This window comes from Laccaria bicolor, genomic scaffold (assembly GCF_000143565.1).
Source record: "Laccaria bicolor S238N-H82 LACBIscaffold_43 genomic scaffold, whole genome shotgun sequence".
NCBI lineage: Eukaryota > Fungi > Basidiomycota > Agaricomycetes > Agaricales > Hydnangiaceae > Laccaria > Laccaria bicolor.
In genome coordinates, this window is record NW_001889914.1 from 430,767 (window position 1) to 448,202 (window position 17,436).

The window sequence follows — 17,436 nt, forward strand, 5'->3', positions numbered from 1 at the left end:
ATCTACACCCCTCCCTCCACCCTCTCCCTTTAATATTGTATGTAGTAAAATAAAATTGTGTAGTCTTATATAATACATTTTTGTACTTAATTTTACCAGAATGGGAACTTATTCTAACTGAATTGCATATGGAAAGAGGATGCATTCCATCTTAAAAAGAATGGATTCCATCTGAAAGAAGTATGGATTCCATCCCAGAAAGTATGGATTCCATCCCCCCAAAGTATGGAATCCATCAGCTATTCCATGGAATCCATCAGCTGTTCCATGGAATCCATCCCCCAAAGTATGGAATCCATCCCCCCAAAGTATGGAATCCATCAGCTATTCCATGGAATCCATCTCCCAAAGTATGGAATCCATCAGCCATTCCATGGAATCCATCTGGAATTTCTGGAATCCACCCCCCCTTCCATGGATTCCATATGGATTAAGCCGGGGAGGGTAAAGTACAGTCGAGATCACCAATCCTTAAAGGGCACCCTTCACTTCCCTGCCAAAGTTGAACGTTAACTACAGTGATTGAGGTTCTCCCATGAAGACATTTTGATCAGGTCGTGAAGCTTGTGTTGGCGAAGGACGGTGTCCTTCATTCCTCCTTCATTCCTTCTCATTCTTTGTCCATTCTTTATCCCTTCCTTCTCCCTTCCTTCTCCCTTCCCTCCACCATTCACGTACATAAACGACGCTGACGCCATGCAAACCACCATAGCAGTCATCGATAATGGCCTCGACCATCTTTCATTCGCACCAGGACCCTCAAAGATCAGCTACGTACGCGCAGATGCCATCGCCTATTTCTTAACGCGGCTCTTCTACGCATACGTAAACATTCCTTTAGCAAGCTGGGGGCACCATTGGGAGAATGGAGCCGTGAATGGGTGCATATAAGCAGGTGACACCTTTGAGGGTTTTCTGCACAGCTTACGTGCCGTTCACAATGCATATTCGGCTAAACAGAAGCAGAAGGAGGGAGATGTGAGGCTCGTAATCGTTGTGAAATGCGCTGAGAGGCCAATATCAGAGTTGATGGTGCCAGACTTGCCGAACTGGTGAGCCCTTCATTGTCGTCGTCATTCATGGCCCAACTCACCTTCTTTAATAGGTACGAGTTCACTTTTGCATCGTCTTTGTAAGGCCCCATCGGAGACGATTTGACCACCGTTGAGTGCGTCACCTGATCCATACTTCTTCGAAACACCTCCTACCAAGGTATGTCTTGGGGGAAAATATCTCCTCAACGCACTCATTCAATCTCCACAGACGTAATCAAACACCTAGTCTCGAAGTACTCATTCCACACGTCCCCTCAAACTGGTCTAAATGCATTTTATTACCACCCTCTGCGACATTTGCTATCCATTTACTCATGACCTTCATGAGCTAGCATACATTGCAGCTGAGCCATGGCCTGGATTCGTTAAATCCATATTGGATGCCAATGAACGTGACAGATCTGGACGCAGACTCTGACTCTGAGAGAACCCTTTCAACCCCGACCCAATGAAACCTGCACGTGCCTCAGCCGTGTATTCAATCTCTCCCTTCCTCTCGCTCTCGACGTTCTCTATCCCCACCTCCAAAACACCACAAACTGGGCAAAAGCCAACGAACCATCACCAAATCTCCACAACAGCCCACCAACCACCACGAAAAACATGGTACCCTCCAACAAGAAAGACGCGTGTGTCACCCCCTTCCCACGACTATCCAGATTCACCATCATAGCGCCCTTCTTCGCATCCTTACAGCAGTGAGGGGGAAAGTGATACAAGTGACGAGGATGACGAGGAAGGTGATACCAGCGACAAAGAAGAGAGCGGCGAAGATGATGAAGAGGAGGAGGAGAAGCTTATGTTCCAACAGAAGGAATGATAGGACGAAGGCATATGCGAGAGAGATCTTCAATTTGAGAAGACTTGTGCGCGAAGATCGAGGATGGCTCTGACGATAGGGAAAAGCGTGTATGACTCTGAATCGACGGTCAACTATGTAATACCATTTAAACCTTGCACCACGCTGACCATCTTTTCAATGAGGTCGCCAGAGCTTATCCCTTGCTTAAAGTATCCTGGGGCGTTCCTCATTCGCAGTAAGAGATTCTGGGGTTTAGCCCACCGTCCCCGCGACTCAAACAGTTCTTCAGCCAAGGAAGGCCCCAGGACGAGTGAACGAACACGTTTAACAACGAACGGGTCTCTATTTAAAGAGTCTGACTATGAGTTGAACCAGTGTCAGGAGCAAGTTGAGTAGTAACTACCTGAGACGAACAAGATTTTGAACAAGTCATTTGTCCTGGATAGAGGAGAAAGAGATTGTTCAGTACCGAGCGTTCATTGGGCTAAGAACAACAGCCTGTTGACACCGTATAAAGCACGTAGTCTCCTCTCTGGAATGTGAGAGGCAATGACCTGCCAAATGTCGTATGGAAAATCTTGCATGATGAAGTTTGACAGCCAACAAGTTGGAACAAATGGTTTTTCCAACTCAACGCTCCAATAACGGTGATTTGCACCCTATGAAAGGAGCCTTGGTTCGATTACTGCAACGAGGGCAAGATGTCTTCAGGACGTCCTCAACGAGTTGAAAATTCAACCACATGTTACACGTGATGTCACTCTCCAAGAGCACCTTCAAGTTGCAAGTTACAGTGATGCCGCTGAACGAAGACCTTGTGACAGCGCTTCACCTTCCTGAAGGCTCTGATGACGAGGTACTGTCTGTGTTATAGATCTCATAAACATCTTGACAGAACCGCAGGCAGCGAGTACAGCGATTATAGCCCTACTCACATCTGCAACCCACGATGCCAAACCAAAGTATTCTCTTTTGGAAATACACCATCTTATATCCAAGTCGGGATGTTCAGATCTCCTCGTACGTTTTCTGATCTAACACCTTATATTGTATGTTGAAATATGATTACAGGATCTGCTGAATTCGATTTCACTGCTTCTATTGTGCAATGACCCAGCTGCGGGGGACTTGTTACCCCTGATCGGAGAATGCTGCTCCGCGAAAGAGGTTGTTATCGCCATTCAGGAAGCAGTTGAGAGGCTGGAGGTATCACTCAACGCTGACAATGATGGATTTGAAGAAGTAGAGCAAAAAGTACCTCAACAGGCAGCCTCCTCGCCTGTAGTTCGCCTTTCTATTCTCACTGGGCTATACGCTGCTTGTGAGCTCTTTTTCTTTTCAATTCATGGGAAAGCAACTGATGACAACACAGCGATCCCAAGGCTGAAGTTGCGAAAGAAAACAGCTCCGGACACTCTTCGACCTTTACTTACTGAGCTAGAAACCGTGAATCTTATGGCTGGGTCCACGGCGTCCACTGAAAAAGGCCGAGCACTTATTTCTGCGATGGCGTCATTGGTTAAAAGGGCTGCTCAGTGGGTCAAGGGCATTCTGGATGCCAAAGAGGAAGACGCGTTAGGATTCACTGTATGTATCATCGAAATAGACTGCCTTTCCAAAGAACTCAGTTACTTTTTCTAGCAACTCATGAAAAATCTCTTAGACCAAACTTTGACTGCTTATGCTCACTGTATCCACTCATCTGTGGCACAGAGAACATTTGAACAATGTTTCCCTCGACTAATAGTCAAAACTTCCGTTGGTGCGGGGTGGGAAGAGGGAGAGAAAGTCGTTTTAGAAGTTCTCGTATGCGTTGTGTCCATTATCTCGGCTTCATTCAACTAATCAAAATGACAGGATGCGTACACCTTTCTTGGGTGCACATTCAAAGAACTCACATCAGCACCAACGACGGTGGCTCTGGTTGTCATAGCATATCATCAAACCGGTTTTCCAGACTCAAATAACAACCTTGCGCCCACCCTCCCCATTCTTATCTCCTCTATCCAAATCAACTCCGCCCTCGACGAATGCTTATCGATTCTGCTCAAGTTCCTTCAATGCATACGAGCGTCATCTGTATCTCCACCACCCACTTTCTCTCCAGAAATTGTAACCCCTCTATGTACGAAACCTCGAAGTTGTGCATCGGTAGTTCGTGAAAAGTCCCAATGAGTCCAGCATAAGGCATTCAGGGCTGGCTTGTGTCCCTGTGTTGTGGCAGCAAAACAGACCAGGACATGAGAGAGGTCTTATCAGTGCCCCCCTAATTCCTGCAGGATTCCGGTCATTCCTGCGGATTCCGGTGGATTCCGGAGGAGTGAAATTTAGCAGAGAGGCCTGCTATTTTCTTCATTCCGGTGCTTTACCATTCCGGTGGAATTTCGGCATTCCGGAATTGTGACCGGAATGGTCCCCGGATTGGCAAAAACGGAATGCAACCGGAATCCGGTTTGTTTGGCACAAGCCCATTGCCAAACAATTGTTTGTTTGGCAACAGCTTTCACGCTCGTCCAAACACAACCCTCTCTCCTCCCACCACCACCAACCTCTACTCCCACCACCACCATCGTCCCCGCTCCTCGTAAACGCGCGCCCGCTACCCACCCACGCCACGTCACCACGGTCACCTGTGGCCACCACCGCCCACAAACGTCGTCGACCGCCAACAACAACCACGTCAACAACAACGCGGCAACGCCACGTCAGCAAGCAAATGAGCCCCGGCGAGGTCGAGGCGATGAAAACGGACCGCGAGGGACGACCACGTCAACACACGACCACCATGACCACGCCCACGGACCACGACACGCCCCACGACGTCAACGGACGGCCACGTCAACAGACGCCAACGCCAACAACGACACGAACACGCAAACGGACGCCCACGTCAACGCACCACCACCACGTCGACAGACGATGACCACGCCAGCGGACGCCCACGTCAACGCACCACCACCACGTCGACGGACGATGACCACGCCAACGGACACCCACATCAACGCACGACGACGGCCCCCGCCGATGGGAAACCAAGGTGCCACGTCGCTGTCAGCGACGTGGCAACCAAACGACGAACGACGACGACGATGTCGTCGTTCTCGTCGTCGTTCGTCGTTCACACAAAGGTGAGTCCCCTGACTCTCCTTCATCCTATCCCATCTCGCTAACAGCCACCATGACATCACACGACGACGACGAGTGCATTGTCCCTCCCCCTTCCCTGTCCCTCCCTTCCTTTTCCTGCCCCTCTTCCTTTTCCTGCCCCCCTTCCCTGTCCCTCCCCATTTCCATGTACTCCCATCCCCCTTCCCTGTCCCTCCCCATTTCCATGTACCCCCATTTCCCTCCCCCCTTTCCTGTCTGTCCCTCCCCATTTCCTTGTCCCTACCCCCTTCCCCCATTTCATTGTCTCTGCCCCCTTCCTTTTCCCTGCCCCCTTCCCTGTCCCTCCCCATTTCCTTATACCCCCTTCCCTGTCCCTCCCCATTTCCTTGTCCCTGCCCCTTATCCATCCCCTCTTCCTTGTCCTCTTTAATATGCACTATATGTAGTAAGATAGACTCATGTCATTAATAAAATACATTAAAATTTGATTTATTGAGATGAATGACTTGACTAGATGTGAATTTTATAAGAAATTCTGAGTATTGAGTTGAATCAATGCAGATCAAGTCACCTGACCTCTAGATCAGTGCTGATCCATTCTGATTGTAGATACTCTGATCAGAGCATGTGGGGGAGGGTAAAGTACTGCTATTTATGGTGGATTGTGGTCTTATTCAACTGGATTCCGCTGGATTCCGCAGGACTCCAGTGGATTCCACTGGATTCCGGTCCCATTCCTGTGGATTCCGCCGGAGTCCGGTCCCATTCCACCGGAATCCGCAGGAATGACCGGAGTCCGACAGGAATAGGTAGGGCACAATAAAGTACTGACATGAGAGGTGAGACTGTAGCGGGGTAATGCATGAAAGAATTGCAGAGGTTAGATTGCTGTCGTCCGTCATTGTCTTGAGGGAAGCGAGCAGAAGTGGTAGACCTCGCGCTTGATCTTGTGACAGAGGAAGCAGGTAGGACTCTGATAGTCGATACACATCTCTCATTCGAAGACCCAGCCGTCTATAAATTCGTGAGCCACCACCATGATGGGAACAAAGAGAGCCATACTCGGGAAGTCTCCACGATAAAATGTCAACCGACGAATCAAAAGCCGTTTGAGCTCAAGTTAATGGAATTTGAAGACCACAAGTCTCCCTTCGCCTGCGAGCGCCCTTTCAAGCATTGTCGTCACTTATCTTCACCAGTGAAAATCGAAGGCTTCGATGAAACTCAGACTCCCAGCACAGTTCACTGGTAAGGTCTGAGCCCAATCAGAACTTTCAAGCACAACCGGCTATAAACGAGTTGACCTGCTACACCATAGATTGGGTCGTGAAAGGTAGTTCAGAGGTGGGGTAGCGGAAAGTGTACACCTTGCCGTGGGCCGTGGGAGAAGCTTCTTTGGGTTTCAAGAGAGCATACGAGCGTTAATCCTTGAATCAGAGGGTATGTAGAGAGAGAGTCGAAGTTCTTGTGAGCGTGCGTCCCAGCGCCTTTAAGAAAAACGACTGAGAGGATGTGGGTACGACAGGGCAGAGGTACTCAGAGACGATGTAAATGAGTCGACAGTACGGTGATCAAGATCCAAGAAATGCGGTCAGATTGCGGTCATAGGGCATCGCAGATGAGACGACATGAGTGGGAAGAGAAGGACAGATAAATTGGCGTGGATTGTGATGCTCCGGAGAGACTTGTCAAGTAAGATCTGCTGAGTATGAGGGTCGACATCCATCGGTAAGGGGACGTAGATGTCCGCGAGACCGTCGAGATCGTCTTATTACGTCTCCTGTGCCACTAACAAACTCAACCCTCGCACTAGTATCAACCATTGTTTATGAAAAAGTCTGGGCAAGTGCCTGCACAACTTTTTGGACACTGCCTAGGTTTTTTATGAAATGAGAAATGTAGGGCAAGCATTATGAAATGTGTTTCATTCCCTCCCATAGTTGTTTCATATCTATTTTATTCCTTCCCTATACCTTTTCATAACTATTTCTTTTTTATCTGGCCATTTATTTCATTGCCCCTCAGTCCCATTTCTTTCCTGTTTCTTTGCTGCTTAGCCTTTCATTTCATTGCCTCCCCAGGGTTATTTCTTTCCTACCTAGCAATTTCTTATTGTTGCCCAGCTATTTCATTGCATGTTTGCCTGGTAATGGTTTCATTCTTTTATTTCATTCTTGCCAGGGCAATACTTATTTAATTAATTATATGAAATAACAGGGCTTTATTGTCAAATGAGTGCAATATTTGTTATGCTTCCTAGTAGAGGGTGTGGGCCCCATTTCTACATAACTTTCAATTTGAGACCATAACATGATAAGGGTGCAAAGGGATAAGCAAGGTAAAGACATTTTACAAGGCATCACATGTATTACATAATCAAGTCCCAGGAAGATATTTACAACTATGAAATGAAATAGCTAGGCAACAATAAGAAATTACTGGGTAGGAAAGAAATAACCCTGGGGAGGCAATGAAATGAAAGGCCAGGCAACAAAGAAACAGGAAAGAAATGGGACTGAGGGGCAATGAAATAAATGGCCAGACAAAAAAGAAATAGTTATGAAAAGGTATAGGGAAGGAATAAAATGGATATGAAACAACTATGGGAGGGAATGAAACACATTTCATAATGCTTGCCCTATATTTCTCATTTCATAAAAAACCTGGGCAGTGTCCAAAAAGTTGTGCAGGCACTTGCCCAAATTTTATTATAAAAGTGGTAGGTACCACTCACCCTCGCCAATGCCATCTTCGTTCACGTTCCTCATGAATTGCGGCGGTCGTCGAGGAGCTCCAATTCAACTTCGAAATCGAGTTCGGACTTGAGGAGGGGAGTCGTCTCGGAGTGCTTGGATAAGATCTTCTCCAGTCTGTTTGCAATGCGAATCCACTGCAGCACGAAGAGATCCGCGGGGTAGTACCCGCTACACGGTGGCGACTCTCCATCCCATCCACATCATTTCCAACCAACGAGTCCGAGGCTCATTGACGTTCCAATCCTGTGAAAAGACGGGTAACACAGGGAACTGGCCATCTATTTGAGAAACGCAAATGGCTGAGATGCTAGAGCATGGTGTCTGCATGAGAATTCCAGCATATCCGAGAGGCGAGATAGGACCGAGGTTTGGTTAGGGAAGGGAGAGTTTTAAGCCATCGCTGGGGGGATGGTGATGGAAGAAGGGCTGGAGGTCTAACTTCGAGCGCGAATGAGCGTGGAGATGGGGGCGGAGGCAGGGAAGTTCTGGACGGTTCTTCGCCTTTTGCTTGCATGTTTCGCGCAAGAGAGATAGGTAAATTGGGGGAGTGTAGGAAGGTGAGGTGGATGGAGCTGGACGGCTGCTAATGGGATGAGGGACGGATGTCGGCAGTTGATATTTGATCAGGCTTCTTGCCCATCGTTTCCGCTCGTTTCATACTATGCCTCAGCAATATTCGCTTTTGGTTGCTAAAGGGTCGACATCCGTCGGAGAAGTGGACTGCTATTCAAACTGTTAAATGCGAGTCAGAGAGTCATAGTGGTGACGAAATAGAAGGTCTTACATGGGGATTGTGAGTCCGGGTGAACTGATCGTGTCCTGGAAATGTGAACCCATGCTTCAATCATCAAGGCCCTGCTAATGTTGGACTTCGCCCCAGAACGCTCGCTCACCCCAGCAGAGAGGTGACTTTCTAAGACTGAGTTTTTGAGTGCGCCGGCGGAAAATGGAAACTCGCGGGGGCTGGTTGCAAGAGTTGGCTCAGCAGTCCGAGTCAACGTTGGTCTACACAGTATTTGAGAGCGGCCAGAACAAGCTGTGTGAGGAGTTTCGTTGCCCGATTAGATTCCCGACAGCAAATTCAACACAATTGATCTCCGACTGATCACCTCTTCTTCATCGACTACGACGACCACCCGACCTATCGACGTCTTTAGCCTTCCGACTTTCCTAGTCTCCATATTACAACACATCATTTCACTCATGGATTCTTCATCATCCACCACACTCTTGCAAAACGCTATCGGAACCACCATATCTGGAAATGCACAGGTCATAAACGCCGGCGGCAATGTTGCTCTTCATGGCCCTCCGCCCGCTCCAAGTACGTCAAAGTTTTACAATTCATGAATACCATTCATACAACTGATGACACATAGGTCTAGCGAGCTTGCTTAGGCCTGTCAGTAATGCTACACATACTCACGCAGGTCACGTCCCTCGATGTGATACTGGAACTCGTTTGGAGGTGATTGCTCAGGTTCGGGAGTGGCTCGATGGCCATGATAATGACGAGCGAGCTCTTGTCTGCTGGCTTAATGGACCAGCTGGCTATGGCAAATCGGCATTGGCGCAAACCATTGCGGAGCGCTATGCTTTAGAGGGCCGCCTCTTAGGGAGCTTCTTCTTCTTGCGAGGGGCTGGTGAACGCAGCCATATATCTCGCCTGATTCCTACTCTTGCCCATCAGATCTCTCTCACTGTTCCTGGTGCAAAGCCATTTATTGAACGTGCTCTGAAGGATGAGCCAGCCCTGCTCGGGTTGACTGTCTCAATGGCCTATCGACTTCAAAGGCTCATCATAGACCCACTCCATCTCAACACTTCACGAATCTCCTATAGCTCTGTTGTTGTTATTGATGCTCTTGATGAATGTGATGATAAAGCTGAGATGGCAGACTTCATTGATGTCCTGCTCAGGGCTTCTTCTGGGGGGACTCGTCTTCCTTTCCGAATTCTCCTCACGAGCAGGGTAGAGGAACATATTTGAAAAAAGTTTGATAATTCTCACTCTTGGTTTTTGCATCGTCTGGAGCTAGAGAATTTTGATGCTCATCGGGACATTGAAGTACATTTTTGGAGTGCATTTGATTGCATCTATAACGAGAATTGGCAAATCATGCAGAGGATACCAAAGCCCTGGCCATCAGCTCGAGATCTCATTACACTTCTTGACAAGGCTGGCAGTTCATTCACATTTGCTACTACATTGATCCAATGTGTTGGTGGAGATCTCATACCACACAGGGCCTTGCAAAAACTTCTGGCATCAGGAGATAATGGTCTAGATTCACTCTATAAACAAGTGCTCTCCTCTGTTTCTTTGACTAGAGACTTCTGTCAGATTCTCGGAACAATCATGAGTCTGGAGGATAACAAATCCATTTCCTTTCTTGGCTCTTTTCTCTCTCTTCAGCATGAGGAGGTCATTTGTGGGCTATTGCAAGTGCAGTCCATTATCAAAATTCCTGGAGATGATAGGGAGCCTATTATGCTCTATCACACATCTCTCTGGGATTTTTTGACCATCCAATCACGATCAAAGCGATATTATATCTATCCTTCTCTGCAACATCTTCATCTAGCCATACTGTCTTTGCAGCATCTGGTAAAATATCCTTCAAAAGACTTTTTTGAGGGTGATGTGGTCAAGTATGCTTCCCTTAATTGGCCACACCATATTCTTTTGGCATTCCAGGAGCAAGGATCAAATGTAGAGGAAACAATTATGACCACTATGGTAACTCTTGTTAAGAACTTACTGATCTTTCAGAGTAAAACATGGTATAACACTTTGCTGAATATGAGTACTGGTGAAAGGGAAGGGATGTTAAGCTGTGTGAAGGATGGAAAGATTTTGTTTCAGGTCAGTTATTGCAATTCTCTCAGATGGTTATCATTTCTTGACAAGTATAAGACATTGCAAGGGTCAATTATTACAAAGAATTTGATCAAGATATTTCAACAAGTCATTGATTTCTATGAAGTAAGAGTTTATAATGGAGATGCCTCCAGTTATTTATTGAGATCTTCCAACAGACAGTAAGTAACAGGAGTGTAATTCTGCTCACAAGTTAATCTGTAAGGTTAATAGGAGGTATGTGGTTCTATATGGTGATTAAGATGTATCAAAATAGTATATTGATTTGTTTTACAGAATGTAAGCAAAGTTATAACAAAATTTTATTGCTATTGATAAAGCACAGGAAGTGAGAACAAAACAATCATCAAGAGAAAAATAGATTTATTCTGATTGTTGTTTTTTCTTGCAGAATGTATGTCTACAAATTGTTCAAGTTTTTATCTATTCTCATGGTTGTCATTAGTTTGTGGGCCAATATTTTGCATAACATGTCACATCTTATCAGCAGCTGTCTGTTTCTTTCAGAGAGTAAGTATTAAATGTTGACCTTGCTACTTGTACAGCTAATGTTCTTGTTTATGAATTTAGAAGGTGATATATGGTCTATTTACATTGTCTCTGTATGAATATAAGGGATTTCTTTAGTGGGTAAGTTATTATTAAGTTTCTGAAATAACTATGTTCTGACTCAATTCTCTTCTACACCTACCATTTCCTAGCTTGTGAGTTGTTCCTCTATTAACTATTAACTCATATGCTGACTCATTCTCTAGCTTTCCCTTTCTTGTGCACTGTTCTGGTGATTATGATGTGCTGTTCCCTATTTCAGGAAGTATGCTTTCCTCAATTTGATTTTGCACACTTCTAAAACACATGCTCTGGCCATTCTTTTATAGAAAGTGAGTTGATCTGGTTGTTGATATGCACTCTTCTGGTGAGACTGACTGTGGCCTGTCTTGTTTCAGTCTGTGAGTTGGCCTGGTTTTTAATGTGCACTCTTCTGGTGAGACTGACTGTGGCCTGTCTTGTTTCAGGGGGTGAGTTGGCCTGGTTTTCAATGTGCACTCTTCTGGTGAGACTGACTGTGGCCTGTCTTGTTTCAGTATGTGAGTTGGCCTGGTTTTTGATGTGCACTCTTCTGGTAACACATATTTTGGTGCCTCTTTTTAGGCAGTGAGTTTCTTTGCTTTTGGCCATGAATTACTCTTATCACACTATCTCTCCTTACTTTTCTTAAGAAAGTATGTGGTCTCTCCTGCATATCTTGTAAGTTTTATTTTGTACATTTTGTTTTTCAATCTGTATCTATTCAGTCATTATTCTTTATCAGGTAATCAATCTTCAATCAATATCTTTTAAGGAGGTTAGTCAAGTTTAAGCATTCCATGGACCAATTTTATAACATCTCTTCACTTCATTTTTTTAGACTGTAGGTTGTCCATTCACTCTCATTTCCATCGCTCTGATATATGATTATTCTAAATCAGATTGTATGTTTTTATTTCTTATTATAGAAGAATGCTCATGTTTTGTAGCTTGTATGTCTTTGATCCATTTCCGATTCCAGCTCCTCTTTCAACCATTCTTTTTGTTAGAAAGTATGTACTTCTTCACATTATTTAACCAGGTCACTTATTTCCAATATATAGTGGGCAAGTCAACTACATTTTCTACCATATTAGAATCTTTGGTGTCATACAACTCTCCCATTTTTAGAGGGTATGCTTTTTTTCTATCTGTTACCACTTACTCAATATTCATGTTCAAAATATATAGAGAGAGACACAGCTATCCAGATTACAATGAGCCTATTTCTTTGCAAACTGTCAAGTTTTGTATGTGTATTTATCTGTTTTATTTCTTCTTGTTCACTATCTCTATTCCTCTTAGTGGTTGCTACATCTCCTATACTAATTGTTTCTTTTACATGTCCATCATTGAGTTATGTAGAGACTAAGGAGAAGCAAAAATTCTATGTACTCAGTTTCAGTTTCAGTTTCAGTTTCAGTCTCTTGTGGTGTTTATATATGACATATTCATTGCTGAGACTACCACCCTACAGCATTGTGGCCTGACCATTACTTACACTTGAGACAGGGTCCAATGTTTGATCTAGGCAAAGGTACCTCCATAATTGTCGACACTCCTAGAATAATAAAGCTGTTGTGTATGCCAAAAACATTGATTAACAAAATTTTAAACTGTTGAACAATAAGAACATCAGCCATATTGACAGACCAATTCCATTATTTTATTCTTTAACATATTCTTCAGCTGAGTGGTGTTGCTGATATGGATGAAACCATTTCACCCGTATAAAATTCAATTTTAATGATTTTACCGATAAAGGTCATCTCTAATAAATACACTACATACAATTGCAATGATACAAAGAGTCAATGCACATACCCGGCGCAGTTGACTAAAAATGCAAATGCGTGGAATCTGAAAATAGGACAAGGCTTTGGAACTGGCAGCAGTACGCGTTGTGACATTATACTTGGATCCTATCTAAGATTCACCTACCATGAAATAGAGCACGAAGAGGTTCTAGAGTAAACACCCAACACAGGGAGAAGAATTGCATTACTACCAAAGGGTTTAGAAACACATAATGGATTTATTGTGAAAACTCGTGCTTATACAAGAAATACAGAAAAGACGACATAGACGCTTAAACGGCATGTCTGAAACATTGAAAGACTAAACTACACCTAGGTAGTAAACATACGAAGACTTAGCGTGGCTCACGGCCATTCAGAAAGACATGTACGGCAGTTCCCGCGTACGCATCAAAGACTGATGCGTCTGAACATCACAAGTACAAACATGAGAAAAAGACACATTCTATTATATGAAATATAATAAGAACCCCCTGACAATTAAGAAAGACATTTGAAAACACCTTCAGAGTGTCTCCCGACCTCCGTAATGAAAAGACGAGCCAAGACAAGGCATTTTAATTAAAAACTCGGAAGCGACGGAAGGCCGAAGACTATTGGTAAATGCGTACGCATGCGCATCAACGCATCAGGAAACGTTAATCATTTTGTGATGTCATCTGTCAAACCGGTAAACCGGGCCATAGAAAGAAACACGCGAGACCATGCCAAGCTAAGAATAGCTACGTTGGCTAACTCCGCGTATGCATCAAACACTGATGCGTTTGAAAATGAAAGACGCGACACTACAAAATCTGTAGTGTTCACAGAGATAGACTACAAAATATACCACACATTCATTAAATTTCATATTTGTAATTCGGACCGAAGTATCCCGCATTAAAACACATGTAAAACGTAGATAGGGGTTCCTGGAGTATATAAGGAGCGCGCTGGCAGGTCAAAAGGCAAGCAATCGCCCCCCCGTTGACCAGCTAGTTGCACTCCAAGTAGGAACTTAGGAGGTGGACAGTTGTAATCAATTAAAGGAGATTTCTTCGTGGTCAGAAAAGTACAGTGTGAACGAAGCCAGCATGCTTGGGAGTCAACTTACTTGGAGACTTTTGAATAAGAGGTTTTAAAAACACAGTATTATTTAGACGAGACAGCGTACTCGTACCCTTGGTTTTGGAGCGTAGTGACATAATAAAAACTCACGGGAGTCATAAAAGTCAATTGAAGTCATGTTTTGTGTTAATAAAAGAAACTGTGATCAAAGAACTTTGCATTTAAGAGACCAAGTTCCCAGAAAGACATACTTTGTTCTATTGAACTATTCTAAACCACACCTTATAATAAAAACCCGTTTTGAGACGAAATCTCTTGAGACTTAAACCTAAGAAGACAAAAGTGGTATTTCTTAATACCAAAGGCCCTCGAACTCGTGCACTGAGATTGTGATAGTGTGTGTGTGTGTGTGTGAGTGAGTGTTTAGGTGTTTAGGGTTTTCCCGACGTGCTTGATCCTTGTTCGCGTGTTTCGCACTTTCACGGTCATCACCGTGCAACGCATATCATCTGGAGCCCACCGCGAGGGTCTCCTTTTGTTTTTGATAAAGCAAAGACTTGAAAGTTTAGTGATCTACGGGATCATTTTATTTGAACAAAAGTTTAAATTAAAAACCGCTAGCGTTTGAAGCAATTTAACTACTAGTGCAGAGCCGTTCACCACGGCACCAAAAATCAGACAAACAGCAAATTCTATTAAAGCAGGGGAATCGTCAGGTTTACCACCTCCACCTAAACGAAAAGCTAAGCAACCTGCAACAGCAGTAGCGCAAAGGTTTCCGTTAAGAACAGAGACAGTATCCCAACCGCCTCCTCGTGCAACTCGTAGAAAAACTGTTAGGGCATCTGATAATATAAACCCGAACTCGTTAGCCCAAAGAAATATTACAAACATGCCAGATAATACCCAAGATGAAGCTCCTGCCACTGGAGGCAGAAGATCGTCTAGACCGATGCCATTGCCAGGCTCCTGAGGAGCTCCTAACTTTGACAAGGAAAAACCCATTGAGCTGTTAAGATTCATTGACCAAATGGAGGACTTGTTCACAGAGCATGGTATCAATGATGATCAAGAAAAGAAGAAACAGTTAGGAAGGTATACAGACCAAATGACGGAATTTGAATGGCAAGCATTTGACACGTTTGCTCCCGAAATTGAATACAAGGAGTTTAAACAGGCGTTGATCGATGACTATCCAGAGGCAAAGAATGCTGGAAAAGGAACACTAGCAAATTTGAGAAAAATTTGTAATGACCATCAGCGCATTGATATTGATGACATTGTTGCACTTAAAAGCCTCACTAGAGGTTTCCGAGCAGAACAAAAATTACTCTTGGTGCCACCTGCCTTGGTGAGCAACAGAGAATTGGTAGAACTGTTTTTAGGATGTCTAAGGGATAGTTTCTGAGGACAAGTGGAAGGAAGTCTCAATATTAAGCTTTCCCGAGATAAAGGAAAAGCTGTCGATGGAAAAGAATGCCGTCCAGAGGATCCATATGCTATCCTAGATGTAATTGAAATGGCTGAGACTATTGCAGGATGTGCACAAGGGATAAGCTCTTCAAGTGATACCCGGGTTGGTGTCAATGCGACAGAAACATGGACGACACGAGGGCATCACACGCATACTACGCCAGTACATAGTGTTAAGCTAGAAGATGATATCCGAGAATTAAACCAGAAAGTTGCGTTACTCATGGATAAAATTACATTGAGTGAAAAAGCACAAATGAGTGCCTTCCAAGCATCTAGACAAGAAATGAACAAATTAACTGAGACATTAATGACCCAGCATGTTACCTCAGCACCCACCATGAGGCAGACACAGCCTACTTGGAGAATGGGTTCAGACGGATGCTGGTACTGTGAAGAAACAGGGCATTTCGCGATGAATTGTCCTCATAGGGAAGAACATATTAGAACGGGAAAAATTAAAATGTCCGGTCATAAGATGTTTTTCATGCTCACAGGACAACCAGTACCTAGAGGGACAAATGGGAAGTCTGCTAAAATGATTGTTGAGGAAGCTAGCAATAAAGATATGATGGCGCAAAGCAATATGTTTGCATCGCCTGGAGAAATTTACACCCAGAACAGCGGAGAGCCAGGTATCGTCCAGTTGGGAATAGATGCTCGAGTTAAATCAGTATACACCAACCAGATTAGAGATTTGAGAGATGATATGTTAGATAAAATGGCTACTCGAATTGATACACTGTTGGGTAATAAGGTGCCAGCACAGGTGGCACGTCCATCGGCACAAGAAGTTGACATAGTCAACAATATGAAAAACATTCTGTCATATTTTGAGGGACAGCAAGGTCAAAGTCAAGAAGCTGCAAGTTATGTAGCTACTAGACACAGTCAAGCTGATACTCAGGAACAGCAGGGTTTCTCGTAGGTTCAAGGATTGAGCGATCTGGTAGGAATGCGGTCAATACCAGAAGTAAGAAAGCTCTTGAGAACCAAACTAAAGCCAAAAACTGCAGACAATTAGCAGAATTCGAAGATTCTGATGATGAGCAAGAAGAAGAAATTGAAGAAGTGGAGGAAGAAATTCCTCCTGTAGTAATTAAGAAAACCCAGAAAGCTATACCAAAACCGAAAGAGAAGCCTAAACCACTTCTCCCAAGGGATGATGAAGAGGAGGATCCAGTGCCTAGGCATAAACAGTTACCATACTTAAATATTCCTGACCTGAATGATCCAAGACAAAAAGAAGAAATAAAGATTGATAATTTTGAGCCAATTATTGATACTGAGAAAAGACCTGTTTCTTATAAACACCAAGCACCAATTGAGAATGTAACACACGAGAGAGAGGCTTTAGTGAATCTCTATAATGCCCCAGTTACACTGACGGCAGAGACTTTGATAAGCATTTCCCCAGGTATTAGACACGACTTGATTAAAGCTTTATCTAAGAAAAGGATGCCAGTACAACAAGCTCAAAACCGAAAAGTTACTATGATGGAAGAGCCTGACGTTGATGCAGTACCGTTAAAACCTACAAAATTTGAATTGGAGGTGGACGCGATATCCATTAATGATTTAAATATAAAAGCGGCTTTTATAGTGACAACAAGAGATGAAGGAAACGTGCCAAAAGGGTCTATCGTCATCAGTGATCCAGTAGCACAATACCTGCAGAGTTTAGGCCTGTCTGAGAAACCAAAACAAATCTATGTTGCAAAAGAGTCTCATGCGTTACGAACCGTCTTCCCAGTGATTAATAGAATGGGACAGATCGAATGTTTGTTAGATGCTGGTTCTCAAATTATTGCCATGGATGTGGAAGTGGCTAAGAAATTGGCCATCTCATGGGATCCAGACATAAAAATTCAAATGCAGAGTGCAAACAGGACAGTGAACAGACCTTGGGTCTTGCTAAGAATGTACCTTT

General features: G+C 44.2%; 6 protein-coding genes across 6 annotated transcripts; 5 read left to right on the forward strand and 1 right to left on the reverse strand.

The window, feature by feature from the left end:
• Positions 1 to 724: 724 nt before the first annotated feature.
• On the forward strand, positions 725 to 1,875 carry LACBIDRAFT_332711 (uncharacterized protein; the record flags this gene model as incomplete). Its single annotated transcript, XM_001887209.1, has 6 exons — positions 725 to 774; positions 924 to 1,052; positions 1,106 to 1,132; positions 1,170 to 1,212; positions 1,455 to 1,684; positions 1,752 to 1,875. The coding sequence occupies 6 exons, from the start codon at positions 725 to 727 to the stop codon at positions 1,873 to 1,875; spliced, it is 603 nt and encodes a 200-aa protein (XP_001887244.1).
• Positions 1,876 to 2,418: 543 nt separating this feature from the next.
• On the forward strand, positions 2,419 to 5,774 carry LACBIDRAFT_332712 (uncharacterized protein; the record flags this gene model as incomplete). The annotated part of the gene is made up of 8 exons (XM_001887210.1): positions 2,419 to 2,423; positions 2,732 to 2,906; positions 2,929 to 3,178; positions 3,230 to 3,444; positions 3,715 to 3,982; positions 4,358 to 4,985; positions 5,575 to 5,602; positions 5,667 to 5,774. 8 exons carry the CDS (start codon positions 2,419 to 2,421, stop codon positions 5,772 to 5,774), a joined length of 1,677 nt encoding a protein of 558 aa, XP_001887245.1.
• Positions 5,775 to 9,840: 4,066 nt separating this feature from the next.
• LACBIDRAFT_310101 (uncharacterized protein) lies at positions 9,841 to 11,164 on the forward strand (the record flags this gene model as incomplete). The annotated part of the gene is made up of 6 exons (XM_001887211.1): positions 9,841 to 10,587; positions 10,639 to 10,707; positions 10,816 to 10,818; positions 10,879 to 10,881; positions 10,994 to 10,996; positions 11,048 to 11,164. 6 exons carry the CDS (start codon positions 9,841 to 9,843, stop codon positions 11,069 to 11,071), a joined length of 849 nt encoding a protein of 282 aa, XP_001887246.1. The 3' UTR covers positions 11,072 to 11,164.
• A 546-nt stretch (positions 11,165 to 11,710) lies between these two features.
• LACBIDRAFT_310102 (uncharacterized protein) lies at positions 11,711 to 12,266 on the forward strand (the record flags this gene model as incomplete). The annotated part of the gene is made up of 8 exons (XM_001887212.1): positions 11,711 to 11,757; positions 11,823 to 11,850; positions 11,915 to 11,947; positions 12,011 to 12,013; positions 12,072 to 12,074; positions 12,120 to 12,122; positions 12,180 to 12,182; positions 12,234 to 12,266. The coding sequence occupies 8 exons, from the start codon at positions 11,711 to 11,713 to the stop codon at positions 12,264 to 12,266; spliced, it is 153 nt and encodes a 50-aa protein (XP_001887247.1).
• A 655-nt stretch (positions 12,267 to 12,921) lies between these two features.
• Positions 12,922 to 14,211, reverse strand: LACBIDRAFT_332714 (uncharacterized protein; the record flags this gene model as incomplete). The annotated part of the gene is made up of 8 exons (XM_001887269.1): positions 12,922 to 12,952; positions 12,994 to 13,006; positions 13,111 to 13,173; positions 13,336 to 13,392; positions 13,655 to 13,802; positions 14,080 to 14,086; positions 14,140 to 14,146; positions 14,184 to 14,211. 8 exons carry the CDS (start codon positions 14,209 to 14,211, stop codon positions 12,922 to 12,924), a joined length of 354 nt encoding a protein of 117 aa, XP_001887304.1.
• An 852-nt stretch (positions 14,212 to 15,063) lies between these two features.
• Positions 15,064 to 16,434, forward strand: LACBIDRAFT_332715 (uncharacterized protein; the record flags this gene model as incomplete). The annotated part of the gene is made up of 2 exons (XM_001887213.1): positions 15,064 to 15,384; positions 15,472 to 16,434. 2 exons carry the CDS (start codon positions 15,064 to 15,066, stop codon positions 16,432 to 16,434), a joined length of 1,284 nt encoding a protein of 427 aa, XP_001887248.1.
• Between the last annotated feature and the right edge of the window lie 1,002 nt (positions 16,435 to 17,436).